The 24,616-nt window shown below is 38.9% G+C and overlaps 1 protein-coding gene across 9 annotated transcripts in view; it reads right to left on the bottom strand.

Moving 5' to 3' along the window:
• NEK1 (NIMA related kinase 1) overlaps positions 1-24,616 on the bottom strand; it is a 152,674-nt gene that overhangs the window by 20,468 nt on the left and 107,590 nt on the right. For 7 of the 9 annotated variants that reach the window (XM_079772093.1, XM_079772091.1, XM_079772085.1 and 4 more), the window contains 6 exons: positions 22,659-22,790; positions 20,718-20,783; positions 20,406-20,634; positions 7,692-7,844; positions 3,689-3,865; positions 1,356-1,476 (listed from right to left, as the gene is read on the bottom strand). In XM_079772093.1, coding sequence (XP_079628219.1) covers positions 1,356-1,476; positions 3,689-3,865; positions 7,692-7,844; positions 20,406-20,634; positions 20,718-20,783; positions 22,659-22,790 — 878 coding nt within the window. Of the gene's footprint in view, positions 1-1,355; positions 1,477-3,688; positions 3,866-7,691; positions 7,845-20,405; positions 20,635-20,717; positions 20,784-21,290; positions 21,704-22,658; positions 22,791-24,616 lie in introns of those variants that run through there. The other 2 variants (XM_079772090.1, XM_079772092.1) reach the window with 2 other exon arrangements.

The raw sequence follows: 24,616 nt of genomic DNA, 5'->3' as shown, positions 1-24,616 counted from the left end.
AATTATATTTTCTAGTATATGGAAATGTCTTATTCAATATAAATTTGTTTCATTAATCACTTAATATTTTACACCTATTCCATATAAACAGAGAACTCACAGAAAATAAAAATGCAACTTAAACATTTGAAAAGGTATGCTCGACTTTACCAATAATAAGAGAGATAAACTAAGACCCTAAACCATGATACTAACAGACTGGCAAAAATAAAAACTCTGATAATAAAAGGTTAGCAAGGTTATGGGGAAAGTAAGACATTTTGTAGAGTTTTTTCTGAAAGCATAAATAAGCACAACCTTTGGGGAGAACAATAATTGAATTACAAATGCAATTTATAAAAATGGAATTGACCTGTTAATTACACAGCTATGTATCTATCCTATAGATATATTTACATTCATACAAAATGACTTTATTAAAATGTAATGAATACATTGCAGCATGTAATATGAATTCATAAAGGACTCTGAGTTGTGGTTTATCCATATAATGAAATACCAAGTAGTCATAAAATAGAGGAAGCACTGTATGTATTAATATGAAAAATATTCCTGGATTACTGACTAAAAATATAAAGGGTTGAAAATACTGTGTACATTATATTAACAACTATATTTAAAAGGGAGGTGGACTATATATTTGTTTTTGCTTATGTACATATTAAAAATATTTGGAAGGAGGAGAGTGGGAATTTGCTGGATGGGGATAGAGGTGGAAAGATACTTCTTACTATATGTCTTTATATACTTGTTGATTTCTGAACATAATGTCTAAAAATTAAATTACTTTTATAAGGTATAGGACATAGGGTAATATTAGATTATGACAGTATTTTTTAAAAACTATATTTTTATTCATTTCAGAGAGGAAGGGAGAGAGAGACAGAGATAGAAACATCAATGATGAGAGAGAATCATTGATCGGCTGCCTCCTGCATGCTCCACACTGGGGACTGAGCCTGCAACCCAGGCATGTGCCCTGACTGGGTATCGAACCAAACCTCTTGATTCATAGGTAGACACTCAACCACTGAATCACGTTGACCGGGCCATGATAGTATTTCTTAGAAGGGAATTATAGCCCAGACAGCGTGGCTCAGTGGTTGAACATATCTACCTACGAACCAGAGGTCATGGTTCAATTCTCGGTCAGGGCATATGCCTGGGTTGCGGGCCAATCTCCAGTGTGGGGTATGCAGGAGGCAGCCGATCAATGATTCTCTCTCATCATTGATGTTTCTATCTTTCTCTCCCTCTCCCTTCCTCTCTGAAATCAATAAAAACGTATTTTTTTAAAAAAAGGAATTACAAAATGGGATCAGGTTTTGACATACAAGAAAAAAGAGGTAACATACTCAGTTTCCTTTGTTTCCTTAGTCTCACTAATCCATACGTCAGTGACAGGGAAAGGTAAGCCATCATCTTTCTTTGTTCCACATGGCTCTCCTAGAACTTCTGTTTCCAAATCATCAGGTTCTGAAAGCAAAAGCATAATAAAAAATGTCTCAAAGCAAAATTAGTTTAGAGAAAATGGAATAAATTTCTATAAATTATCATTACCTAGTTTTGGGCTAATATATTAATGATAACAGGAAAAAGTATTGTGTTAAGTCTCTAGTTTAGCTGCATTTGAAATGATAGATTTTTCCTTTTGCATTTTTCATTGCAATAAAAATACTAAAAAGAAATATTGCACACTGTATTTTTATTAGTATATAAAATTTTCTCTTACTTAAAATTTCAGTAATATACACTTTGCTTTTAAAGAAGATATAAAAAGTAGTTTAAGAATAACAATATCTGTGGTTAGAAACAAGGAAGAAGAATAGACTGTAATATCATGGATTAATAACTGACAGGGAAGTTCAATCACCAAAATCTATCTTCAAAACACCAAAAAAAAAATCTTATTACCTAGACTTTCACAATGATATTAAGAACAAAATTGAAGTACACTAAATCTAATTTCCTAGACCTTCAAACAATTAATAACCAGGGTACTACCTCCATTTTCTGGCAGTGGCTCATTTTTTACCTGGTTGATATTTTCTGAAAATAAACAATAATGAGAAGAGTTTTTCTTCTTTGTTAACTCCTCTCCAATTCTGATATCAATGCTATCTTATTTAAGCCAGCAGCATCCCCTTTTATCCCCTAAAATTCCAATACTCTTTCCTTCTAGATTTAAAAAGTTTCCAATTAGCAGGCCTATTTAGAAAGATAATTTATATTGTATCAATCCTTAAAGTTATCTTTTATTCAAATGACTTTTTGGGGTTACTCATATAAGGTAAGCACTTGGGGGAAATTCTTTTTTACTTACTTTTTCATGAACAATTGTTCTGTAGCACCTTAATCATATAAATATGACTCATTTTACAAAGTAGATTTGTGATTGTTTTGCTTGCTAAGTTTAAAATATTTACCATGTGGCTCTTTTTAGAAAGTTTGCTGACTCTTGCACTAGGCTATATAGCCTCTATTCTAAAAGTGTTTTTTTAATTTTTTTAAATAAAATGCTTATGATACCTACTAACTATGATTCTAATGAATAAGAATATTTAAGTTATTGTGGTGAATTAAAAATGGTCACACATACAGCAAGTCTCTGACATCTGTCTCATCTTAGAAAGGGCCTCTTTCTCCCCTCCCCTTGAATTTGGCCCGGTGCTGTGATGGCTTTGACCAACTGAGTATTACTGAAATGTTGCTATGTCCGTTCTAGATCTAGCCTTTAAGAGAACTGGCATTGTCCACCTTGGAATCTGGAAGCCAAAGCCATCCTAAAAGAAGCTCAACTATTCAGGAAAGACTGAATGGCAAGGCCATGAGACTAAAATGAAAAAAAGGAACCCAGTTGAGCAGGCCCAGCTGAGCCCTGCCAGGAAAGAGAGCGACATCATCTTGCACCCTCCAGATAAGCCCAGCTGACAGAGGAATACCCCTGAGTGATGCCAGCAATTGTTCTTCTCCAGCAATTAAGGGTTTCTCCACACGGCAGAGAAGGATCTTCCCAATTCCTAACTCACAAAAGTGTAAGATCAAATATAATAGTCATTTAAAGCCACTAAGTTTTAAGACTAATTTTTTTTCCACGAATAGATAACTAAAACAGAATTTATCTGAAAAATGGGTGCTGACATGACAAAAGCCTAAAACATGTGCACTGGCTTTGGGACTGGGCAACAGGCAGAAGTTGAAAGGCTTCAAAGGGACAGTTGGTGAGAGACTGGCCAGTGAAAAAAAAGTTATTGGAGGCTAGAGAAAAGGGGTTTCTTGTTATATAGTAGCAGAAAATTTGGTACCTGTGAAAATAAGAACAGAAAATGTTCTTAACAAACTCAGTGATTAGCTAAGGAACTATCTAAGCAGAATGTTAAAGTGCCAACTACCTTTTCTAGTAGTCTCTGATAAAGTGCAAGACAGAGATTGGCTGAAGAAAGAACTGTTTGGTATAAGGAGAATTTAGAAGAGAAAACCCAAAATAATTCCTTCTAGGCTACAAAACTTTCTTGAGGAAGACATGGCCTCAAGAGTTTCATGGACAAATGAATTGGTAAATGATAAATAGCATATCCCCTTCTTGGAGATTCATAGGCACATTAAAATATTAGAAAATTTAAAAAAAAGAAGAGATTAAAGTATTTATTCAATTAAATACAGCTCATTTTGACCCTTTAACACATACCATCCACATTTCCTTCTGGTTTCAATGACATCTGTGGAGACACCTCCCTAAACTTTGGACTGTTTGTCTCAACAGAAGAATCAACAGTAGTTGATGGGTTCATTTCAAGTGAAATACAATTTACTTGTTCTTCTCTAGCAATTAAGGGTTTGTACTTCTCCCCTTCAGGAGAAATCTCTGAAACAATAAAAATGAAAAATCATGCTACATTTTCAAAGTGTTTTACCAGTAACAGCATTTAGAGAAAAGTTCAAAAATTGCATTCTTATAACAGGTAATTACTGGTTAAGCTCTGTTATATATTAGAAATTGATAATTAATACCTTACCCCACCCTTTCCACCTTGCAATGTCCAGTATTCATAGTCACAACCATTTTGCATTCTCTAGATATCTTTCCTGTTATATAATTCTTACTGCTACATAATGAATACTACTTGGTTTTCTAATATTATATAGTATATAATAGCTTCCAAATACAAAAGAAGAAAATTTAACTCTTTCATAAAATCATCTTTTTCCCCCAAACATGATTCTTCTCTTCTAAAATTCATCATTAAATCAATATTAAATAGTTAGATCATTTTTTTAGTAAATGTTGTTATGCTAACCTATATTGTACAATATGATTAGATTTTCATTCTCGTACATTACCTTTCTTCTGAAGTTATCAGTTGCCTCATCTTTTAATGCAGTTGCTTTTTTAATTTAATTTTTCATCAGTAATTAACAGGAAAACATTGCTACAGGACTCTCCTAATATGGTCAGGCATAGGAGGTAATTGAGTCATTCCTTTTTTCCTCTTTAGAGAGATCTCTTAACTTCTTAATCTAATTGTATAAGCTGCCCTTCTATTTGGAATTCTCTTTATTCTCAAGAGTAGGAATCTATTTCTCTCTTTCATTACATCTCCTCTTCCCTAGATTCTAAGTCTTACTTCTTTTCTTTTAATCCTTTTCCTTTTACCTCACACCATGCATCCCGCCCACCCTTCCTTTCTTCCTTTTTGTTTAATACCTCGTTTTATTTATTATTTTTTTGTGGATAACGTCCTATGGTAGCTTCCTAATATATGAAGGGCAAGTTTTGAGATGTTCCACTTTTGAAAAACATGTTCCCATCTAACACATAATTGAAACTTTACCTTGGTTTATAATAGTAGGTTGAAAAGAATTTTCCCTTAGAATGTTTATGGAATTCCCCTATTCTCTTCTAGCATTTCTGTTGAGGAATGTAATGTCATTTTTAGTCCAGATCACTGTCTTTATGAATTGAATTATCAAAACAGACTTTGTCCTTTCCTCATTTATTTCAGATTCCTCAGTCAGTGATTTTGTTAAAGTACAATTTTAATCATGTCACCCTTTAGTTGTCAGACTAAACTAGAAGAAAATGCAAACTCCTTGGCATTTTATACACCATTATATATACTCTGCCTCGCCAGCCTCATCTCCTCTCACTCAAGACTAACACTTTATGTCCTGAAATAATATGTATGTTCTTTTAGCTAGCTGAATATATAATGTTCTCTTTCACATACAGTTTTGTACATATAACCTCTCATCCTTTGCCTCTCTCTTAGCTTTAACTTCTATTCATCTTTCAGGTTCTAATCAAGGTTTGGTACTTCAACATTATGCTAGCTCACCACATGTCTCCAAACCAGAAAGTAACACACTGAATTTTTCTGTTTATATCCTTTTGTTTTTCCAGTAAGTTTGTCAACTGCTTTAATAAAGCCTGTACTGTGACTTGTTTAGCATATTCCTTAAAGTCCTGAAGAAATGGGTAGATGTGGTAAATATTTTCTTTTAATAAAATGGATTGGTGCAAACCATATCTGTTTTTCAATCCTCATCTGGTATGCTATAACTTCCTTGAATCTTTTATCATTTTCCTATCAAATCCTTACACTCTTTGAACTTTATGTACATACCAGAGGCTCGATGCATAAATTCATGCATGGGTGGGGTCCCTCAGCCTGGCCAGCGATCGGGGCCGACTGGGGCCAATCAGGGACATCTGGCCCAGTCCAAATCAGGACAATGGGGGGCCGGCTGGCCAGAGGGAGGGGCCACGGGAGGTTGCCTGTAGGAGCACACTGACCACCAGGGGGCAGCTCCTGCATTGAGCGTCTGCCCCCTGGTGGTCAGTGCATGTCATAGCTACCAGCTGGTCATCTGGTAATCTGGCTTAGGCTTTTATATATATAGACTAGAGGCCCAGTGCACGAAACTGTACGTGGTTACGGTCCCTAGGCCTAGCCTGCGATCAGGGCCATCTTCCCTGGCTGCCAGGAGCCAGCCCCACCCCCTGCCGCCTCCCACCCCTGTTCCCCATTCGCCATCTGACAATGGGAGCCTGCTGGCTAGAGGGAGGGACTGAGAGGTCGGCCATTCCCACCTGCTCACCGGCCCTACCCCTGCCACGGGTGGCCTTCCTGTCTGTGGGGCGACCAGTGGGGCGGGGGCCTTGGCCTGGTGCCATCTGCATCCCCCTGCCACCCACCCCAGTTCCCTGTTCGCCACCAGCGATCGGAGCCTACAGGCTGGGGGGAGGGGCCAAGAAGTTGGCTGTCTGCCCGCTCGCCAGTCCTGACCCCTGCCGCCACCCACCCCGGTTCCCAGTTTGCCTTTGGCAATCGGAGCCTGCAAGCCAGGGAAAGGGACCAAGAGGTGGTCAGTGCACCTCACAGTAACTGGTCGAACAGTCGTTCTGCTGTTATGGTCGCTGGGCTTTTATTATATAGGATGGTGCTGGACAACTGAACAACAAAGGCCATAAAAAATGTCTAGACACAGACCCTACACACTTCACAAAAATTAACTCAAAAATCAATAGCTGCCCTAACTGGTGTGGCTCAGTGGATAAAGCGTCGGCCTGCGGACTGAAGGGTCCCGGGTTCGATTCCCGGTCAAGGGCATGTACCTTGGTTGCGGGCACATCCCCAGGTGGGGGTGTGCAGGAGGCAGCTGATGGATGTTTCTCTCTCATCGATGTTTCTAGCTCTCTCTCCCTCTCCCTTCCTCTCTGTAAAAAATCAATAAAATATATTTAAAAAAAATCAATAGCAAACCTAAATGTTAAATGCAAAACTATAAAACTCCTAGAAGGTAACACAGCAAAACATCCTGATGATCCTGAGTTTAACAAGGACTTTTCAGATAGGATATCAAAGGCATAATCCATAAAAGAGAGAATTAATAAACTGTGCTTCATTAAAATTAAAAACTTTCCCCCCAAAATTAAAAACTTTCATTCTGTGAAAGACACTGTTGAGAATGAGAACACAAGTCAGACTGGGAAAAATTATTTGCAAAAGACATCTATATATATATATAAAAGCCTAAACGATCAAACGACCAAATGACCAGTATATTGGTTGCTATGATGCGCACTGACCACCAGGGGATAGACGCTCAACATTGGAGCTGCCCCCTGGTGGTCAGTGCGTTCCCACAGCCAACCTCCTGCAGCCCCTCCCCCTGGCCGGTCAACCTCCCGCGGCCCTTCCCCCCCGCGAGCCAACCTCCTGTGGCTCCTCCCCCCACCCGCCCCAGCCAGGCCAAGGGACCCCACCCATACACGAATTGTGCACCAGGCCTCTAGTAAATACATAAAGGACTGTTAAACAAAATATATAAAGAACTCTTAGAACCAAACAGTAAGAAAACAAACAATACAATTAAGAAAAGGGCAAAAGCTGGCCAGTGTGGCTTAGTTGGTTGGAGTGTTGTCCCAAACACTGAAAGGTGGTAGTTCGATTCCTGGTCAGGGTACTTACCCAGGTTTGTTAGTTCATTTTGTTCATTAGATTCCACATATTAGGGAGATCATATGGTATTTGTCTTTCTCTGACTGGCTTATTTCACTTAGCATAATGATTTCCAGGGTTCCTTCTTTTTTGCAGTTACATAATATTCCATTGTGTAAATGTACCACAGCTTTTAGTTTATTTTTTAACATTACTTCCAGTATAGAACAACAACTAGTTTATGCTTACCACTTGTAATGGTTGTGTTTTCCAATAGTTCAGTCTGCAGCTGTAGTTCAGCTTCTCCAAGTATCTTCAGAACAGAATCTGTGGGGCTTTTTCCCCAGACTCTTCTTGGAGATCCTCCAGGATCTAATTTAATAACCTCTCCCACTGTATTTCCTACAAGAAAAATATACGATTTCAATGAAATAACATAATACAGCATTACTAGAGGCCCAGTGCACAGATTCGTGCACCGGTGGGGTCCCTCAACCTGGCCTGTGGGGATCAGGGCAAAACTGGCTCTCAAACATTCCCCAAGGGGTCCCAGATTGTGAAAGGGCACAAGCCAGGCCGAAGGACCCCACCAGTGTACAAATCCGTGTACTGGGCCTCTAGTATGCATATAAGATCTTTGGTTAATCTCTTCCTGCCCTGCCCCCTCCTTCCCTCTGAGATTCATCAGTCTGTTCCATGTTTCCATTCCTATGGTTTCAGCTCCTGCGTTGAGTATCTGCCCCCTGGTGGTCAGTGCATGTCATAGCTACCGCCCCATCCGCCAGTCAGCCAGTTGCTTAGGCTTTTATATATACCAGAGGCCCAGTGCACAAATTTGTGTACCAGTAGGGTCCCTTGGCCTGGCTTGTGGGATCAGGCCTAAACCAGCTCTCCGACACCCCCCTAGGGGCCCCGGATTGCAAGAGGGAACAGGCCAGGCTGAGGGACCCCACCAGTGCACAATCGGGGCCGGGGAGGTACACAGGATGTTGGCCAGCTGGAAAGGGACCGCGGGAGGGCTCCAGGGCGTATCTGGCCCGTCTCACTCGATCCTGATCGGCTGGACCCCAGCAGCAAGCTAACCTACCGGTTGGAGCGTCTGCCCCCTGGTGGTCAGTGCATGTCATGTGAGCAGTTGAATGGCCTTAGCATATCATTAGCATATTATGCTTTGATTGGTTGAACAGATGACTGGACACTTAGCATATTAGGCTTTTATTATATAGGACTAGTGGCCCGGTGCATGAAATTCATGCACGGAGGGGTGTCCCTCAGCCCAGCCTGCACCTTCTCCAATCTGGGACTCCTTGGGGGATGTCCGACTGCTGGCATCCCCCTGCCATGCTGGCATCCCCCTGCCAGCAGTCAGATATCCCTCTCGCAATCCGGGACCGCTGGCTCCTAACCACTCATCTGCCTGCCTGCCTGATCTCCCCTAACCACTCTGGCCTGCTGGCCTGCTCACCCCCAACTGCCCCCCCCCCGGCAGCCTTCTTGCCCCCAACTGCCTCCCGTGCCGGTCTGATCACCCCTAACTGCCCCCCCCTGCCGGCCTGATCACCCCTAACTGCCCCCCCCTGCTGGCCTGCTTGGCCCCAACCGCCTCTGCCTCGGTCCCACCACCATGGCTTTGTCCAGAAGGTCTCCCAGACTAATTAGCATATTACTCTTTTATTAGTATAGAAGACTAGTAGATAAGTCAGATTCATGGTCTTCTATCCAGCTGAGTGCTTCATGAGAAATAAAGGTTATATCACAAAGAGCATATGATGATGATGCTTAAGAAAAGACTTTTAGGAAATGAATGATGAATAATAGAAGAGAAACAACTGACACAGTAATAAAAACATATCTATAATCACTTTTTAAATACTAAAGAATTAAACTCTAGTTTTAGGGACTATAAAAATAAAAAATATATTATGTTTCTATAAAATTTTTATTTGAGAAAATTAAAAAACTAAGATAATTGAGCAATTATTTGGAGAGCACAAAAAAGATAAAATATAAATGAATACTTTTTCTATGAATTTAATTGAAGAGAATAGAAAACAAATCCTAAGCTAAATGCACTTATGGATTAAAAGTAGAGAAAAGTATATCTAAGAAATTTTGTTTTATTTTCTTATATATCTTAAGTAGGCAACTGACACTTTCTTTTTGACAATAATAATTTTGGGTAAACTTGAAAAATAAAATTTAGGAAAGCAAAAATATGGGAAATTATCTATTGAACTTTGAATTTTCAGAATGTTTGTTAATAATACATTTAGCACTTAGGTATCTAGCGGTAATAGATAGAATGTAATTTCAAATAATATGGGGTATAAGTCATAAACTTTCAATAGTACCCAAATATTTACTGATACAAATTTTGTGTACCAGTTCCAAGGGAGTAAGTACCTACAAATTAGCAGGTAATAATCAGTTTGTACAGTCAAAAAAATTACCAACAGGGAACCAATTTTTTAAAAAGATGGTTGAAAAGAGTATAGAACCTAAAAATAGACGTATGACTTACAGCCACTTGGTGTTTGACAAAGATGCCAAAGCAATGTAATATGTGTTTGGGGTCTCTAACAAAAGAAACTAGAAAACTGAATCTCCATATGAAAAGATATACTAGTATATACTTCACACCCTTTGATGCAGGGAGGGAAAACCAGGTAGAACTGGTGGTCTCTCTGAGCATAGGTGGCGGAACTGGAAGTCTAGGGTGGCAAAAGTGTCTTGTGTTGGCAAGAAGAGTGCTGAAGAGTAGAAAACTACACAAACAGAGAATTCAGGAGAACTGTAAAGAGTCCCTTCAAGTTTTAAGCTGAATAATGATCAGCACATGTGTGAGGAAATTACTGTAGTCTAGAAAAAAGACCACCCAAAAGGAGTAGAGGGAGCAATACTTGGAGTTTACACAGGATCAGAAGTAGTCCCTATTCCCACCAGCCAGAAAAGCAAATCTTATAATCCACAAGGCATCAAGTACATTACTCAGAGAGGTTTTTGACTCAGTAAAGGGAGAAAAATTAGCTACAGACTAAACATTGTTTTGGCTCCATCTAAGCTGAAAAGCAAGACATAAAAGGGTCAAACGTTTTACAAGTGAATTGTGTCTCAGAACAAAAAGAACAAAAATATTTACAGAAACACAAAAATATATAGCACCCATCAAAGTAAAATTAACTGCTTGGCCTCCAAACAAAATTTATCAAGCCTGTATAAAAAAGCAGCTGAATTCAACTTATACTAAATAGAAAAAAAAGTCTATCAATCAAAACCAACCCCCAAAAATGATAGAGATAATGTTATTAGTAGATAGGGACGTTTATAACTGTCATTATGACTGAATTCCATATGTTCCACAAACTAGAGACAAGACTGCTGATGATACTCACAGATAAGGAAAACATTAACAAGATCCATATTGAACATCTAGAAAGGAGTGCTGAAAAATATAATGGCAAACAAAACTGATGAAAACAATATACTCACAAATCCAAGAAGCTCAACAAAACCCAAGTAAAAGAAACATGAAGAGAGAAGAACTAAGGAGGAACCAAGATGGCGGCAAAGTTAAACAACTAAACTGCCGCCTCGCACAACAATTTCAAAAATACAACTAAAAAACAAAACGCCTACCACCCAGAACCACGGGAAAGCTGGCTGAGTGGTAGATTTACAACTAAGAAGAGAAGGGAGAGCAAACGCTGGAGAGCTGAGGTACAGAGGCGCATGTGAAGCGGGCTGGCAGCGGGTGACTGGGCGCGTGGCTTTTCTTCAAACCGAAGGGAGACAAACTCCCGATCACTCTGAACTCCAGTTTCTGGGGACATGCGGGGAACCCAGACACCTACGGGGAGAAGCTGGACTCTTGGCCATCGGTCAGAGAGTGAGAGTGACTTTTCCGCAGAGGTGCGCCCAGCAATCAGGGTTTGCTGCGCTGGAGCGCGGGACACGGGGACTTGGAAACGCGGAAAGGCAGAGACGGCTGAAGGCAGCCATGGCCGTTGGCCATGCCCCAGCCTAGTGACGCCCTGAGACCTCGCCCCGCACATTCTATAAACCCGCCCAGGCTCCACACAGCGGCTTTTACATATAAATGGCCTGTTCTGTGGCAGCTCAACCAAATTAACTGCAGCTCCAGTCAGACTGCTCCAAAACCGCCCAAGCAAAGAGGAGAAAACTGTAGCTCTTGCTGTAGCTCCTGCTGGGAGGCCTCAGACCTGCACCCCATTGGAGATCCGGACACTAGGGTATCTAGTGGTCGGTGTGGACGACACCAGATTTCAACCACTCTCATAAGGGACACATTCAAGAGGCAGACTCAGTGAGCACCAAAGCCCTACTGTCTCTCCAGCACAGCAATTCTTCCGTTATAGACACAGCAGGTCCTCACAGCCAATTGGCCTGGAGGTCAATTCCTCCCAGTGTACCAACAGCAAACAAGGCTTTTAACTACACCAAGACTTTCCACTCAGTCCACAAAGGGGTGTACCAAGAGCGACCACCTAGATTGGGGAAGCTGAGCTACCGGCCCCTATAGGTCACTGACCACACAAAGCCACTCCATCAACACAGGGAGGCAGCCAAAATGCGGAGACACCGAAGTATGTCACAAGTAGGAGAGATGGAGGAAAGCAAACTAATGGACGATACAGTGTTCAGAACCATATTTATAAGGTTACTCAAGAATCTTCTAAAAACCGCTGATAAACTTGAAGAGACCTTCAAGGACCTAAATGAGAATACCAAAAAAATGGAAAAGGACCAGTCAGAAATTATGCATGCACTGTCTGAAATAAAGAATATACACACACTCAACTGTAGACCACTGTACCCGAAGAGTCAAACCAAAGATCTGGAATATGAGGAAGAAAAAAACACTTAACCAGAGAGGTGGAAAGAAAGAAGAATCCAAAAGTGTGAGGATAGCGTAAGGAGCCTCTGGGATGGCTTTAAGCGTACCAATATCCGAATTTTTGGGGTGCCAGAAGAAGAGAGAGAGCAAGATACTGAATACCTATTTGAAGAAATAATGACAGAAAACTTCCCCCACCCAGTGAAAGAAATAGACTTACAAGTTCAGGAAGCGCACAGAACCCCAAACAAGAGGAATCCAAAGAGGACCACACCAAGACACATCATAATTAAAATGCCAAGGGCAAAAGACAAAGAGAGAATCTTACAAGCAGCAAGAGAAAAACAGTTAGTTACCTACAAGGGAGCACCCATACGACTGTCAGCTGATTTCTCAACAGAAACTATGCAGGCCAGATGGGAATGGCAAGAAATATTCAAAGTGATAAATAGCAAGAACCTACAACCAAGATTACTCTACCCAGCAAAGTTATCATTCAGAATTGAAGCGTAGATAAAGAGCTTCACAGATAAGAAAAAGCTAAAGGAGTTCATCACCACCAAACCAGTATTATATGAAATGCTGAAAGGTATTCTTTAAAAAGAGGAAAAAAGTAAAGATAAAAATTATGAACAACAAATACATATCTATCAACAAGTGATCCTAAAAATCAAGTGAATTAAAAATCTGAGGAACAGAATAAACTGGTGAACATAATAGAATCAGAGGCATAAAATGGGAGTGGATTGATAATTCTCAGGGGGAAAGGGGTTTCTGTGTGGGGGGTACGGGAAGAGACTGGACAAAAATCATACACCTATGGATAAGGACAACGGGGGGTGAGGTAACGGCAGAGGGGGGGTGGGAATCGGGTGGTGGGGAGATATGGGGGGGGGGGAAAAGGAGAAACAATTGTAATAATCTGAACAATAAATATTTATTTAAAAAAATAAAAAAAAGAAACATGAAGAAAAATAACATAAAGGTACGCCATAATCAAATTCACTAAAACCAAATCTTAGTGAGAAAATCTAAAAAGCATTGAGAAGAAATAAGACATATTAATACTAAGAATGAAGACTAAGAATAAGAGAAAACAGAAAGAGTTTGGCATATTTTAAAAGAAGTGAGGAGTGAGTAGGTAGAAAGAAGTAGATAGGTCAATAGGCAAGGGAAAACCTCAGGAGAGCCTAGTGGACTATGAAAGGGACTTTTGATTTTTGTTCTAATTGCCATGGAAATCACTTGTTTTAAAATGGGAGGATGATGTGATATACTTTGACCTAATTAGCATAAAATATTTTCAAGTCTCTTTTTTCATTAAGTTTCACTGACTCTGAACTGCTACCAAGTAACACCAACCCATAACTCTATTGCCCTTCATAGCTCAGCTTCTTTAAAAGGTTCTAATTTTTTTTAATTTATTATCTAAAGATTTACATATGTCTCCTTTTTCTCTGATTGACTCCCACCCCAGTCATTCCCACCCTGGGCAAGCCCCCAACACCCCAATGTCTGTGTCCATTGGTTAATTGTTTCTTTTTTAACTTCCTCACCTTCCATTTGCTTCTTAATTCCTAGGCTCTATTTCTGCCCCTGGCACTCTAACGACATTGCTGTTATCAAGATCACAGTGCCTTTTCCTGAACAAAACTAGTGTAAATTTTTTAGCCCCCAACTTGTCCTCACTCTTTCTGAAGTCTTCTCTTCTTCCTTGTAATCCAGGCCACACTCTCAATTTTCCTAACTCTAAATGTTCCTCATTTTGGTTTCAAAGTTTTTCTTCCTCTGACAAACTCCTAGAAGAGTTTCACATAAAGCCCTTATAGGCCTGTCTCCAAGTATATCTTACATGTGTCCACTTTTCTTTATCATCTTTCAGCAACTCAGTGAAAGTTATCAATACTTTTTGTCTATATTAGTACAAGGCCTCTAAAAAATGGTCTCAAGGACTTTTTAATTCTGAGTAAGATGGAATCGGATACTGGATTGTGCCATTGCCTAAATAACCAAAACAATTGAGAAAAATATCTAAAACAACAATTTCAAGACACATCATCAAAAAATGCCATGTTATATAGAGAGGCACAAAGATAAGAATCAGATTTTTAGTCAGAAACAGTGCAAGTAAGAAGACAATGGCCCTCATGGGGGCATAGGCTACCAAGGAGACAGAACTGAACCTCACATCACCCTGCTTGGCCCCGGAGGATGGCTGGTTAGCCAGAGACGGGTAAGATTCCTCAGGGAAGGAACAACCTAAGACAGGCACAGTTACAGAGGGGCCATCAGGAGAGAACCTGGGGTCAACAGAGGTGGGGCACAGACCCTCACCCCCCAACTTTGCAGGGGCCGGAACACTCACCCCTTCTGAAGGAAGTCTCCTGCCCCCAGGGCTGCTTAACGATCCATGCCCAGCTCAAATAGGGACGCGGGTAACAGGCAGAGACTTGGCCGGGTAACAGGCAGAGACTTGGCCGACAGCAGCTGCCCTCTCACTCCAACAAGAATTATTTGAGTTGTCTTGTACCCATGGTGTGGGGAAGTGGGTTTATGATATCTAAATCCAGCCTACCACCAGGAATGCTCAGGACCTACTCAAGAAGGCAAATAATCCTTTCAACTAATATTTACAGGGTAAAATAAGATTGTTGTTAGAGTAATAAATTTGACAGTAAAATAGTAGTCAAGTTTTCAGGCAAATTTAAATCGGACCTGCATTACCACCATTTATCCACCATCCAGAACTGAAATGTCATTGCTGACATGTACACATAAGGAACTGTTGGACATTGAAATTGGGTCTCAAAAGAACTGTTGGCCCAGAAAGAAACTCACTACAGACTGATTCATTTGCCTGTCAGCATAACCATTATTACTTGTCTCATTTTCGGTTCTTATAAGTGTATTTCTAATAGCACATGATCTCACTCATCTAGGGGTAATAATGAACAACATAGACTGATGAACAAGAACAGATCCAGAAAGAAGGAGGCAGGGATCAGAATGTCAGGCCTCAGAGGGAGGGTAGCGGAGGGTGGGGGTAAAGGGGAGAGATCAACCAAAGGACTTGTGTGCATGCATATGAGCCTGACCAGTGGTTAAGGACAACAGGGGGTGGTGGGGGCATGTGTAGGAGGGGTGTGGGATGGGAATGGGGGAATGAGGACAAATATGTGATACCTTAATCAATAAAGAAATTAATTAATTAAAAAAAGAAGACAATGGCCCTAACCACTCATCTGCCTGCCTGCCAAAAACTTGAACATCTTTAAAGCACTGAAAAAAAAACACCAAAAACTGCCAACCTAGAACTCCATTCCCAGAGAAAATAACTTTTAAAAGTTAAGGTGAAATATTTTTCAGTAAAAAAAGTTGAAAGAATCTATCGCCTATATTAAAAAAAAAATGTTAAAAGAAGTCATTTAGTCAGAAGGAAAATGATACTACATGGATATGTGAACCTAAACAAAGACATTAAAATTGCCATTACACAGATAACTATAATGACTAATTTTCTTAGTATCGAAATCTCTTTAAGAATAATTATATTTCAAAGTCTTGGGAAGATGAAGTAAGCATTAACCTGTGTCTCTCAATATAGCTGTAGAAGCCCGGATGAAATGCATAAGCTATCTGAGATCTCTGGGATGCAAACAGTAGCAGCCAAATTAGAAAAAAGGACAAAAATTCAAGGTACCATTAGCCCTCCTTTCCCACCCCTGCATCTATTATTCCCCAGTCAGGATTCAATATGCCAGAAAACCATAAATGGCACACTGTTTAAAGACCTCTCTCAGTAAGGGTAAGCTCATACTGTTCAACAGAGACAGTATATAGGACCCTTCATGATATGGTCCTGTTTATCTCTTCCAAGGTTTCTTGCTTGACATTCTTTGTCTTGAATTCTGAACTTGCCATCCATCTGAATTATATCCATTCCCTGGGCTTCACATGCTCTTGTACTTTTCAGTCCTACTAAGTCTCTGCTTCAAACATTCTGCTCGGCTTTGGTTTATTTAGCTAACACTTTTTTAAAAAATAAATCTTTATTGTTCAGATTATTACAGTGTTCCTCTACCCCCCCCCCCCCCGCCCCATAGCTCCCCTTCACCTGGTTCCCATCCCACCATCTGCCCTTACTGCCCCCCAATGTCCTCATCCATAGGTGTACAATTGTTGTCCAGTCTCTTCCCGCACCCCCCACACTCCCTTCCCCATGAGAATTGTCAGTCCACTCCCTTTCTATTCCCCTGATTCTATTATATTCACGTTTATTCTGTTCATCATATTTTTTATTCACTTGATATTTAGATTCACTTGTTGACAGATATGTATTTGTTGTTCATAATTTTTATCTTTAACTTTTTCTTCTTCCTCTTCTTAAAGAATACCTTTCAGCATTTCATATAATACTGTTTTGGTGTGATGAACTCCTTTAGCTTTTTCTTATCTGTGAAGCTCTTTATCTGCCCTTCAATTCTGAATGATAGCTTTGCTGGGTAGAGTAATCTTGGTTGTAGGTTCTTGCTATTCATCACTTTGAATATTTCTTGCCACTCCCTTCTGGCCTGCATAGTTTCTGTTGAGAAATCAGCTTAAAATCATATGGGTGCTCCCTTATAGGTAATTTATTGTTTTTCTCTTGCTGCTTTTAATATTCTCTTTGTCTTTTGCCCTTGGCATTTTAATTATGATGTGTCTTGGTGTGGTCCTCTTTGGATTCCTTTTGTTTGGGGTTCTCTGGACTTCCTTCTTTCACCAGGTCTATTTCACCAAGTCTATTTCTTTCACCAGGTGGGGGAAGATTTCTGTCATTATTTCTTCAAATAGGTTTTCAATATCTTGCTCTCTCTTTCTCTTCTTCTAGCACCCCCATAATTCGGATGTTGATATGCTTGAAGTTGTCCCAGAGGCTCCTTATACTATCTTCATATTTTTAGATTCTTTTTTCTTTTTGCTTTTCCTGTTGGGTGTTTTTGCTTCTTCATATTTCAAATCTTTGACTTGATTCTTGCGATCCTCTAGTCTGCTGTTGGATCTCTGTATATTATTCTTTATTTCAGTTAGTGTATGCTTAATTCCTAGTTGGTCCTTTTTCATATCCTCAAGGATCTCATTAAATTTCTTGGAGGTTTTTAGAAGATTCTTGAGTAACCTTATAACTGTGGTTTTGAACTCTATATCCAGTTGTTTGCTTTCCTCCATTTCTTTCATTTGTGACCTGTTTCTTTGTCTCCGCATTTTGGCTGCTTCCCTGTGTTGATAGAGTGGCTTTCGTGTGCTAGGTGTCCTATAGGGCCCAATGTCTCATCCTCCCTAATTACCTGAGGTGGACACTCTTGGTGCACCCTTTTGTGGGCTGTGTACACAGTCTTGTTGTAGTTAAGCCTTGATTGTTGTTGGTATCACTGGGAGGAATTGACCTCCAGGCCAATTGGCTGTGAGGATCAGTTGTGTCTATGATGGGAGAACTTCTGTGCTGGAGACACCCTTATGGTTCAAGACTTGCTTCAGTGGGGCTTTGGTGCTCACTGAGTCTGCCCCCTGAGTGTGTCCCTTATGGATCTGAAGAGTTGTAATCTGTATGGTCCCACTCTGACCCCTGGGTACACTGGCTCTTGGATCTCCAAGGTGGTGCAAATTTAGCCTCTGCCTGAGGCCACCCAGCAGGAGCTATGGAGAGATCTGCAGATTCCTCTTCTTTGCTTGGGGTTTGGAGGTGCCCAGATGAGGCCCAGCTGTGAAGCAATGCAAGCTGCTATGGGCCCTTGGGCCTCTTTTCGAAGTTCTGGAGCTCTCTGACCCAGGTGCAGTTTGTTAGGTAATTTTAGATTGCAAAAGGCCAGGCCATTCATATGCAAAAGCCTCTGTTCACAGCTTGTGTGGGGTTGTAAATTGGGTGGGGCAGGGTCTCGGAATCAACAGGGCGGAGCAAACAGCAATGGCTGACCATCAGCCCTGCCCTAAGAGGCCCTTGGGTCTCAGTGTCCCGCAGTAATCGTTGCAAGCACCTCTGAGAGAAAGCCACCCTCGTGTTCTGGCCCGATGCCAGACAGTCCAGTTTCTCACTGTATGAGTCTGGGTCCCCAGAGTCTCGCCCAGAACTGAAGTTCAGAGCAGTGAGGAGCTTGTGTCTCCCTCCCGATTGAAAAGGACAACAGCGTACTCAGTTGCCAGCCCCTTTCCGTACCCCCGCACTTCACTTCCACACTTTACTTCTGCACCTCCTCTGAGTCTCAGTGTGCTTTTCTATTTCCTTCTAGTTGTAGAATTTCCACTTAGCCAGACTTCCTGTGGTTCTGGATGATGTCCGTTTTGTCTTTTAGTTGTAGTTTTGAAGTGGTTGTGCGAGGCAACAAGTTCAGGTACCTATGTTGCCATCTTGGTTTCTCTCCTAGATAACACTTTTTATTCCTTAGCACATCACTGTTTCCAAAAATCATTTTCTTAGCTCTCCCCAGACTGATTTATGCCCTGAGATACATATTCTTTCAGTGCCTTATGATTATTTCCTACCATATTACTTATCAACTATAATGAATTGCCTCTTTTCTTGCCTCCTTTTCCACTAGACCAGTGGTTGGCAAACTCATTAGTCAACAGAGCCAAATATCAACAGTACAATTGAAATTTCTTTTGAGAGCCAAAAACTGACTTCTGTGCATGGGCCACGAAGTTTCAATAGCACTGTTCGTGCGCGCCCACACATGGTATTTTGTGGAAGAGCCACACTCAAGGGGTCAAAGAGCCAGATGTGGCTCGCGAGCCACAGTTTGCTGACCACTGCACTAGAACCTAAACTCCTTGAATGGAGAGAATATGTCTTAACCATTATTGTATCTTCACTTCTTAGGAGTATGTGGAATATAATGGAATTCCATAAAGAATTGTTTCCTCAAAAAATTAAATATGGAATTGCCATTTGAGCCAGTGATTCCACTTCTAGGAATATATCCTAAGAAACCTAAAACACCAATCAGAAAGAATGTATGCACCCCTATGTTTATAGCAGCCCAATTTATAATAGCTAAGATGTGAAAACAGCCAAAGTGCCCATTAGATGAGTGGGGGGAAAAATCTGTGGTACATTTATACCATGGAATACTATGCACCTGAGAAAAGAAGGATCTCTTACCATTTGAGTTGGCATGGAAGGACCTGGAGAGTATTATGCTAAACAAAATAAGCCATTCAGAGAAAGACAAGTGTCACATGATCTCACTCATATGTGGAATCTAATGAACAAAGTAAACTAATGGACAAAATAGATCTAGAGACATAGAAGTATGGGAAAGACTGTGGAATCTCAGAGGGAAGGCAGGGGTGGGTGGGTCAATCAAAGAACTTGTATGCATATATGCATAACCCATGGACAGAGACGATAGGGTAGTGAAGGCCTGGGGCGGGGGGTGGGAGGCATGCTAGACGGGGTCAATGTGGGGGAAAGGGGAACATATGTAATACTTTCAACAGTAAAGATTTTTTTAAAAAAAAACCTGTTAAAATAGGTAAACAAATGCTGTGGAATCTTTGGGCTTTTCTCGAAGAAAGAATTCTACAAAAATAGTCCATTAAAAAAATTACTTAAAACTTTAGTTAGACAGGGGTCAGACTCGCTCTTTTAGAATGTAAGCTCCAAAGAGCACATATGACTTCATTCATTCACTGTTATATCTCTATCTAGTGTGTAGGAAAATGCAAGACAATAGTAGGTGCTCATAAATATTGCTGAATAAATATATTATTAAATGAGATCTTCTTAATACCCCTGCCAAATCCTAAGGGACTTTTCTGAGATTTTTGGCAGTTTACTACTCTAGTTCTCATCAAGAATATTTTCTGAAATAGATTAGAAAGTGTTAAAGTAATACAATTTAAATAGTATATATCATTAGTCTCCCCTCTCACACTTTACACTTCTATAATAAAAATCCTTGCTATTCCTAAGGTTGAATAGATTTCCCCCCACGTTTCACATATAACAGTATGCAAATTTCTTCCAGGTTCTTTCAATCCCTCTAAAGTGTTCTTTCCCTCAGAGTGTCCAGTCTACAAGTTTACATGTGTGTTATGCCAAAATAGGATAAAAACACTTTCATACATACTGTCAGTTGCAGAAAAGGATGTATCCAATGCAAACTCATCCAGAGGAATCACAAGTTGACCTCCTGCCTCCCACTTCTTGCGATCAGGTGAAATCAACTTTTCTTTTTCATGCTCTTCGGCATTTTCATGCACAATTACCTCATCCGTATCAGGGTGACACTGCTTCCCTTTTTCATCTTCTTGAGCTTTAAGATTTTGATTTAATCTCCGTAGTATTTCTCGTTTATTCTGAAACAGTTAAAATGCTATATTTTATGATGTATATGATTAAGTAAAATGATTGAGAGAAAAAAAAGGAAAATTGTACCTACTGAAATGGAATTGTTAGTTTTTTGCATTTCTTCTGAGGTTTCCTGAGTATCAGTTAAACTTCTGTCCTTTAAACACAGATAGTTTCAGAGTAAGAAATAATGTTATTTTAACCTTCTACCTCAAAATTTTGTTACTTTTTGTTTTTCATTAAATTGTTCCTTGTGAGTTATTTTATTCCTGTAAAAGTTAACACAAGTTCCCACATTATCAGCAGTGAGAAATAGTTAAATATGATCAAGTAATAGATTAAATATATAGTAAAAGGGCCAATTCTCAATTACTTGTCATATTTTTGGATTACTGATTACCTATTTAACTATATCTTCTTCCTCTTTGGCACCTGAATTTTTTGGTAATTTTACGTCAATAATAGAAATAAAAAGAAAATTAATTCATATAGGCTCTTAATTAGAGCTAAGTAAAGTTTTGATGAATAAAGTAATTCAAGATAGGCTGTGTTATTTTGAAGCTTTCTTTGTTTCATGTACATATGTATGCTTATTAAGCAATACTACTAAACATAATTGAGAACTGGCTTTTTTACCTAAGCAAAGAGAGTAACAATAGTGAGTTCTGAGCCCCATGTACCAAGGATAATATAAATTCTATCTTTTGATTAGCAAAATCATAGCAATCTTAGACACCTAGAATTTTTACATATATGAAAAGAAGAAATTAGTAGTTATGAAAGCAAACTATATATGGAAGACTCAGAGTATGGAAGAGCAATTTTAAAAGTATAAGTAAGCAATATTTACCAAGAAAACACAAAGAAAAACCATTTAGTTACATGAATTACCTTAATTTGTAGTATTTGAGAAAAATACAAAAAAGTATAGTGATCAGTTTTAAAGCAATACATGTAATGAGACAAAGAGCCTTTTACCCAGTACAGAAGTCAGGAATTAGCAGTCACTACAACCAGAGAGGTCACAGCTACTTGAGATGTGAGACTGGGTACCAGGAGGGAACCACACAGTGGTATCTAAAGTTGAAGTGAACAACGTAGCACATGCAAAGTCGTTATCAGAAAGAAGAGAGACTAATCCTACTTAAAGAAAAACTATGAAGTTTTTAAGAATGACTAAGAAACTTGTCTTTTCCTACTCAGTCTTATTTTCAAGACAAACACAAAGGCTGTAAAAATTGGCGCACCAATAACAACAGTGTTGTCTACAAAAATTTAATGAAACTGAGCAATTAAAAGGCACAGACATTAATTACCAGGAGAGGAGAAATCAGGTTAATGTGTTGTATTATATAGTTCAGGAGACTTTTCCCCTTCTGTCTAATTCTAGACTGAAATTCCACATCATGAGCCCATTTCCCTTAATGGTAGAACAGAGTTTTCATATTTCAGATGGATACCTGGCACATTTTTCAGAGCTTAAACTTTATACTCACCCACATATCTGTGTTTTACTATCCATATGGCATGACAGATTCAGAAATAGAAGGTAAAAGAAATAACTGACGCATTATTTGTAATTATACTGACTCCTCTAACGTTTGCTATGCCAAAACAATGAAAATAAATGTAAACATGTCTTAAACTTTATTCCTAGAGTTAATTACTTTAAGTACCAAAGACATTATTTCTTAAAAAGTAGACCTTTGTTAATTATGAAAGCTGGGATATAAAAATGTTTTTGCTTTATTTTTGGTACATTTGTATGTATATTTTATTTGTTCAATATTATTTTAAAGTAAAAGAGGGAGAGAGAATCATTTTAAAATAGTTTTATCTACCAGGTGGTCCTAGATATAAAACTTATGAGCAGCAAGGCTCCAGAATTCAGAGTAGAGCAGACACAAAAATCTTAGGTAATTTTATTCCTAGAAAAACCGAATGAAACATTAGAAATTAATATAACTTGATTAAATTTAATCCTTTTAATAATCTTTTGACTTTAAAGAGTTCTAAATTTTAGGAAACTTACCATACCCACTTCCTTCAAAGCTGAAGTCACAGAAATAACAGGTCTTATCTGATGCTTTGATGGCGAGCCACTTGCTTCATGCTGTCCCAAAGGAGGAGACATATCAGAACACTTTACTCCTTTAGACACCAACTATAATAAAGAATTTAAATACACACTGGGAATTTATATTTGCAGGAAGAGATAAAAGCTATATGAAGGTTTATATAAGATCACTGTTTGCTTATACATTCTATCCGCATATAATTTTCTCCATTCCTCAATTTTCATGATGTAGGCAATGTGCTAGGTCCTGAAAGATCAGTGAATAAAGAGAAACATCTCAGGCCTCACATGTAAATATAATTATGTGTCATGTAGTACCAAATAATTCCTTAATACTTTATTAACAGTATTTCATTAAATGCTCTTAAAAACAAACTGTCTTCTAAAAGACTAAATATTAGTCCTCTCACTTTAATACACTAAAACATTTCATGAGGAAAAAAACCATTTCATGGGAAGAAAAATATTTCTTAATCTTACAACTTGAAAATGTTTCTGTAATTTGTGCAAGTTTGGTACAATCTTCTTAAAGTTTAACATCAATCACCGAATGTAAGAGCCCTCATTATAAAAATGTCAACATAAATGAGAATGGAAGAACTATTATGCACAGTGAATAAGATTTATGTCATTAAAATATCATTTGTTATATTCATATAGGTGTTCATTTTTACCTTGCCACTTAGACTCTAAACAATGCAAAGTTAGATTCTGAAACTTTAATAATACCAGGAAATGGCATTTACAGATATGGTCACATTAGTATGGCAGCAACTCTGCTCCCTACTTTTATCTCTTTTTCAAACCAATAAACACAAATTTCTGGTGAGAATACATTTCACATGCAATATTTATTGAGTATCTTCTAAGCATAAGGTAGTAATACAATTCTAATATTTAGTCTTCTGGACTTTCACATTTTATGCTAGTATATGTTGTTAAAGAGAAGATAGAAGTATCTAACATGGTATTGAAGGAAAAGAATAACATTTGAGAAATGACTTCAAGCCTTATTATAAAGCTACAGTAATCAAGACATTATGGTATTGGTGTAAGAATAAACAAGTAGATAAATGGAACAGAACAGGACTCAGAAATAGAGCACACAAATACAGTCAACTGATCTTTACCAAAGGAGCAAAGGCAACTCAATGGAGCAAAGATAGTCTTTACAATAAATGGTGCTGGAAATAGATATCCACAAACAAACAAAATGTATCTAGACACAAACCATACACTCTTCACAAAAATTAACTCAAAATCTATCACAGACCTAAAAGTTAAACGCAAAACTATAAAACTCCTAGAAGATAACATAGGAGAAAATCCAGATGAACTTGGGTTAGGCAAGGACTTTTTTAAATAGAACACCAAAGGCACAAACCATGAAAGAGAGAATTAATAAAGAGTACTTCATTAAAATTAAAAACTTTTACTCTGTGAAAGACACAATTGAGAATGAGAACACAAGCCACAGACTGGGAAAAGTTATTTGCAAGATATAAACACACAAAGAACTGTTAACCAAAATATATAAAGAAGTCTTAAAATTCAACAATAAGCAAACAAATAACCCAGTTTAAAAAATTGACAAAACTGAAAAGACACCTCACCAAAAAAGTGTACAAATGGCAAATGAGCATATGAAAAGATGCTCCATGCCATATGCCATTAGGAAATGGCAAATTAAAACAATGTGATACCACTGAACTTTATCATGAGTGCTAAAATCCAAAACACTAACAGTGCCAAATGCTTTTGAGGATGTGGAGCAATAGGAACTCTCATTCATTTCTCATGGGAATGCAAAATGGTACATTCACTCTGGAAGATGTTTTGATAGTTTCTTATAAATCCAAGCAGTCTTACCATGTGATCCAGCAATCATACTCCTTGATATTTACCCAAAGGAG

The sequence above is a fragment of the Cnephaeus nilssonii genome (genome assembly GCF_951640355.1).
Source record: "Cnephaeus nilssonii genome assembly, chromosome: 5".
Taxonomy (NCBI): Eukaryota; Metazoa; Chordata; class Mammalia; order Chiroptera; family Vespertilionidae; genus Cnephaeus; species Cnephaeus nilssonii.
This window is presented reverse-complemented; position numbering and strand designations above follow the sequence as displayed.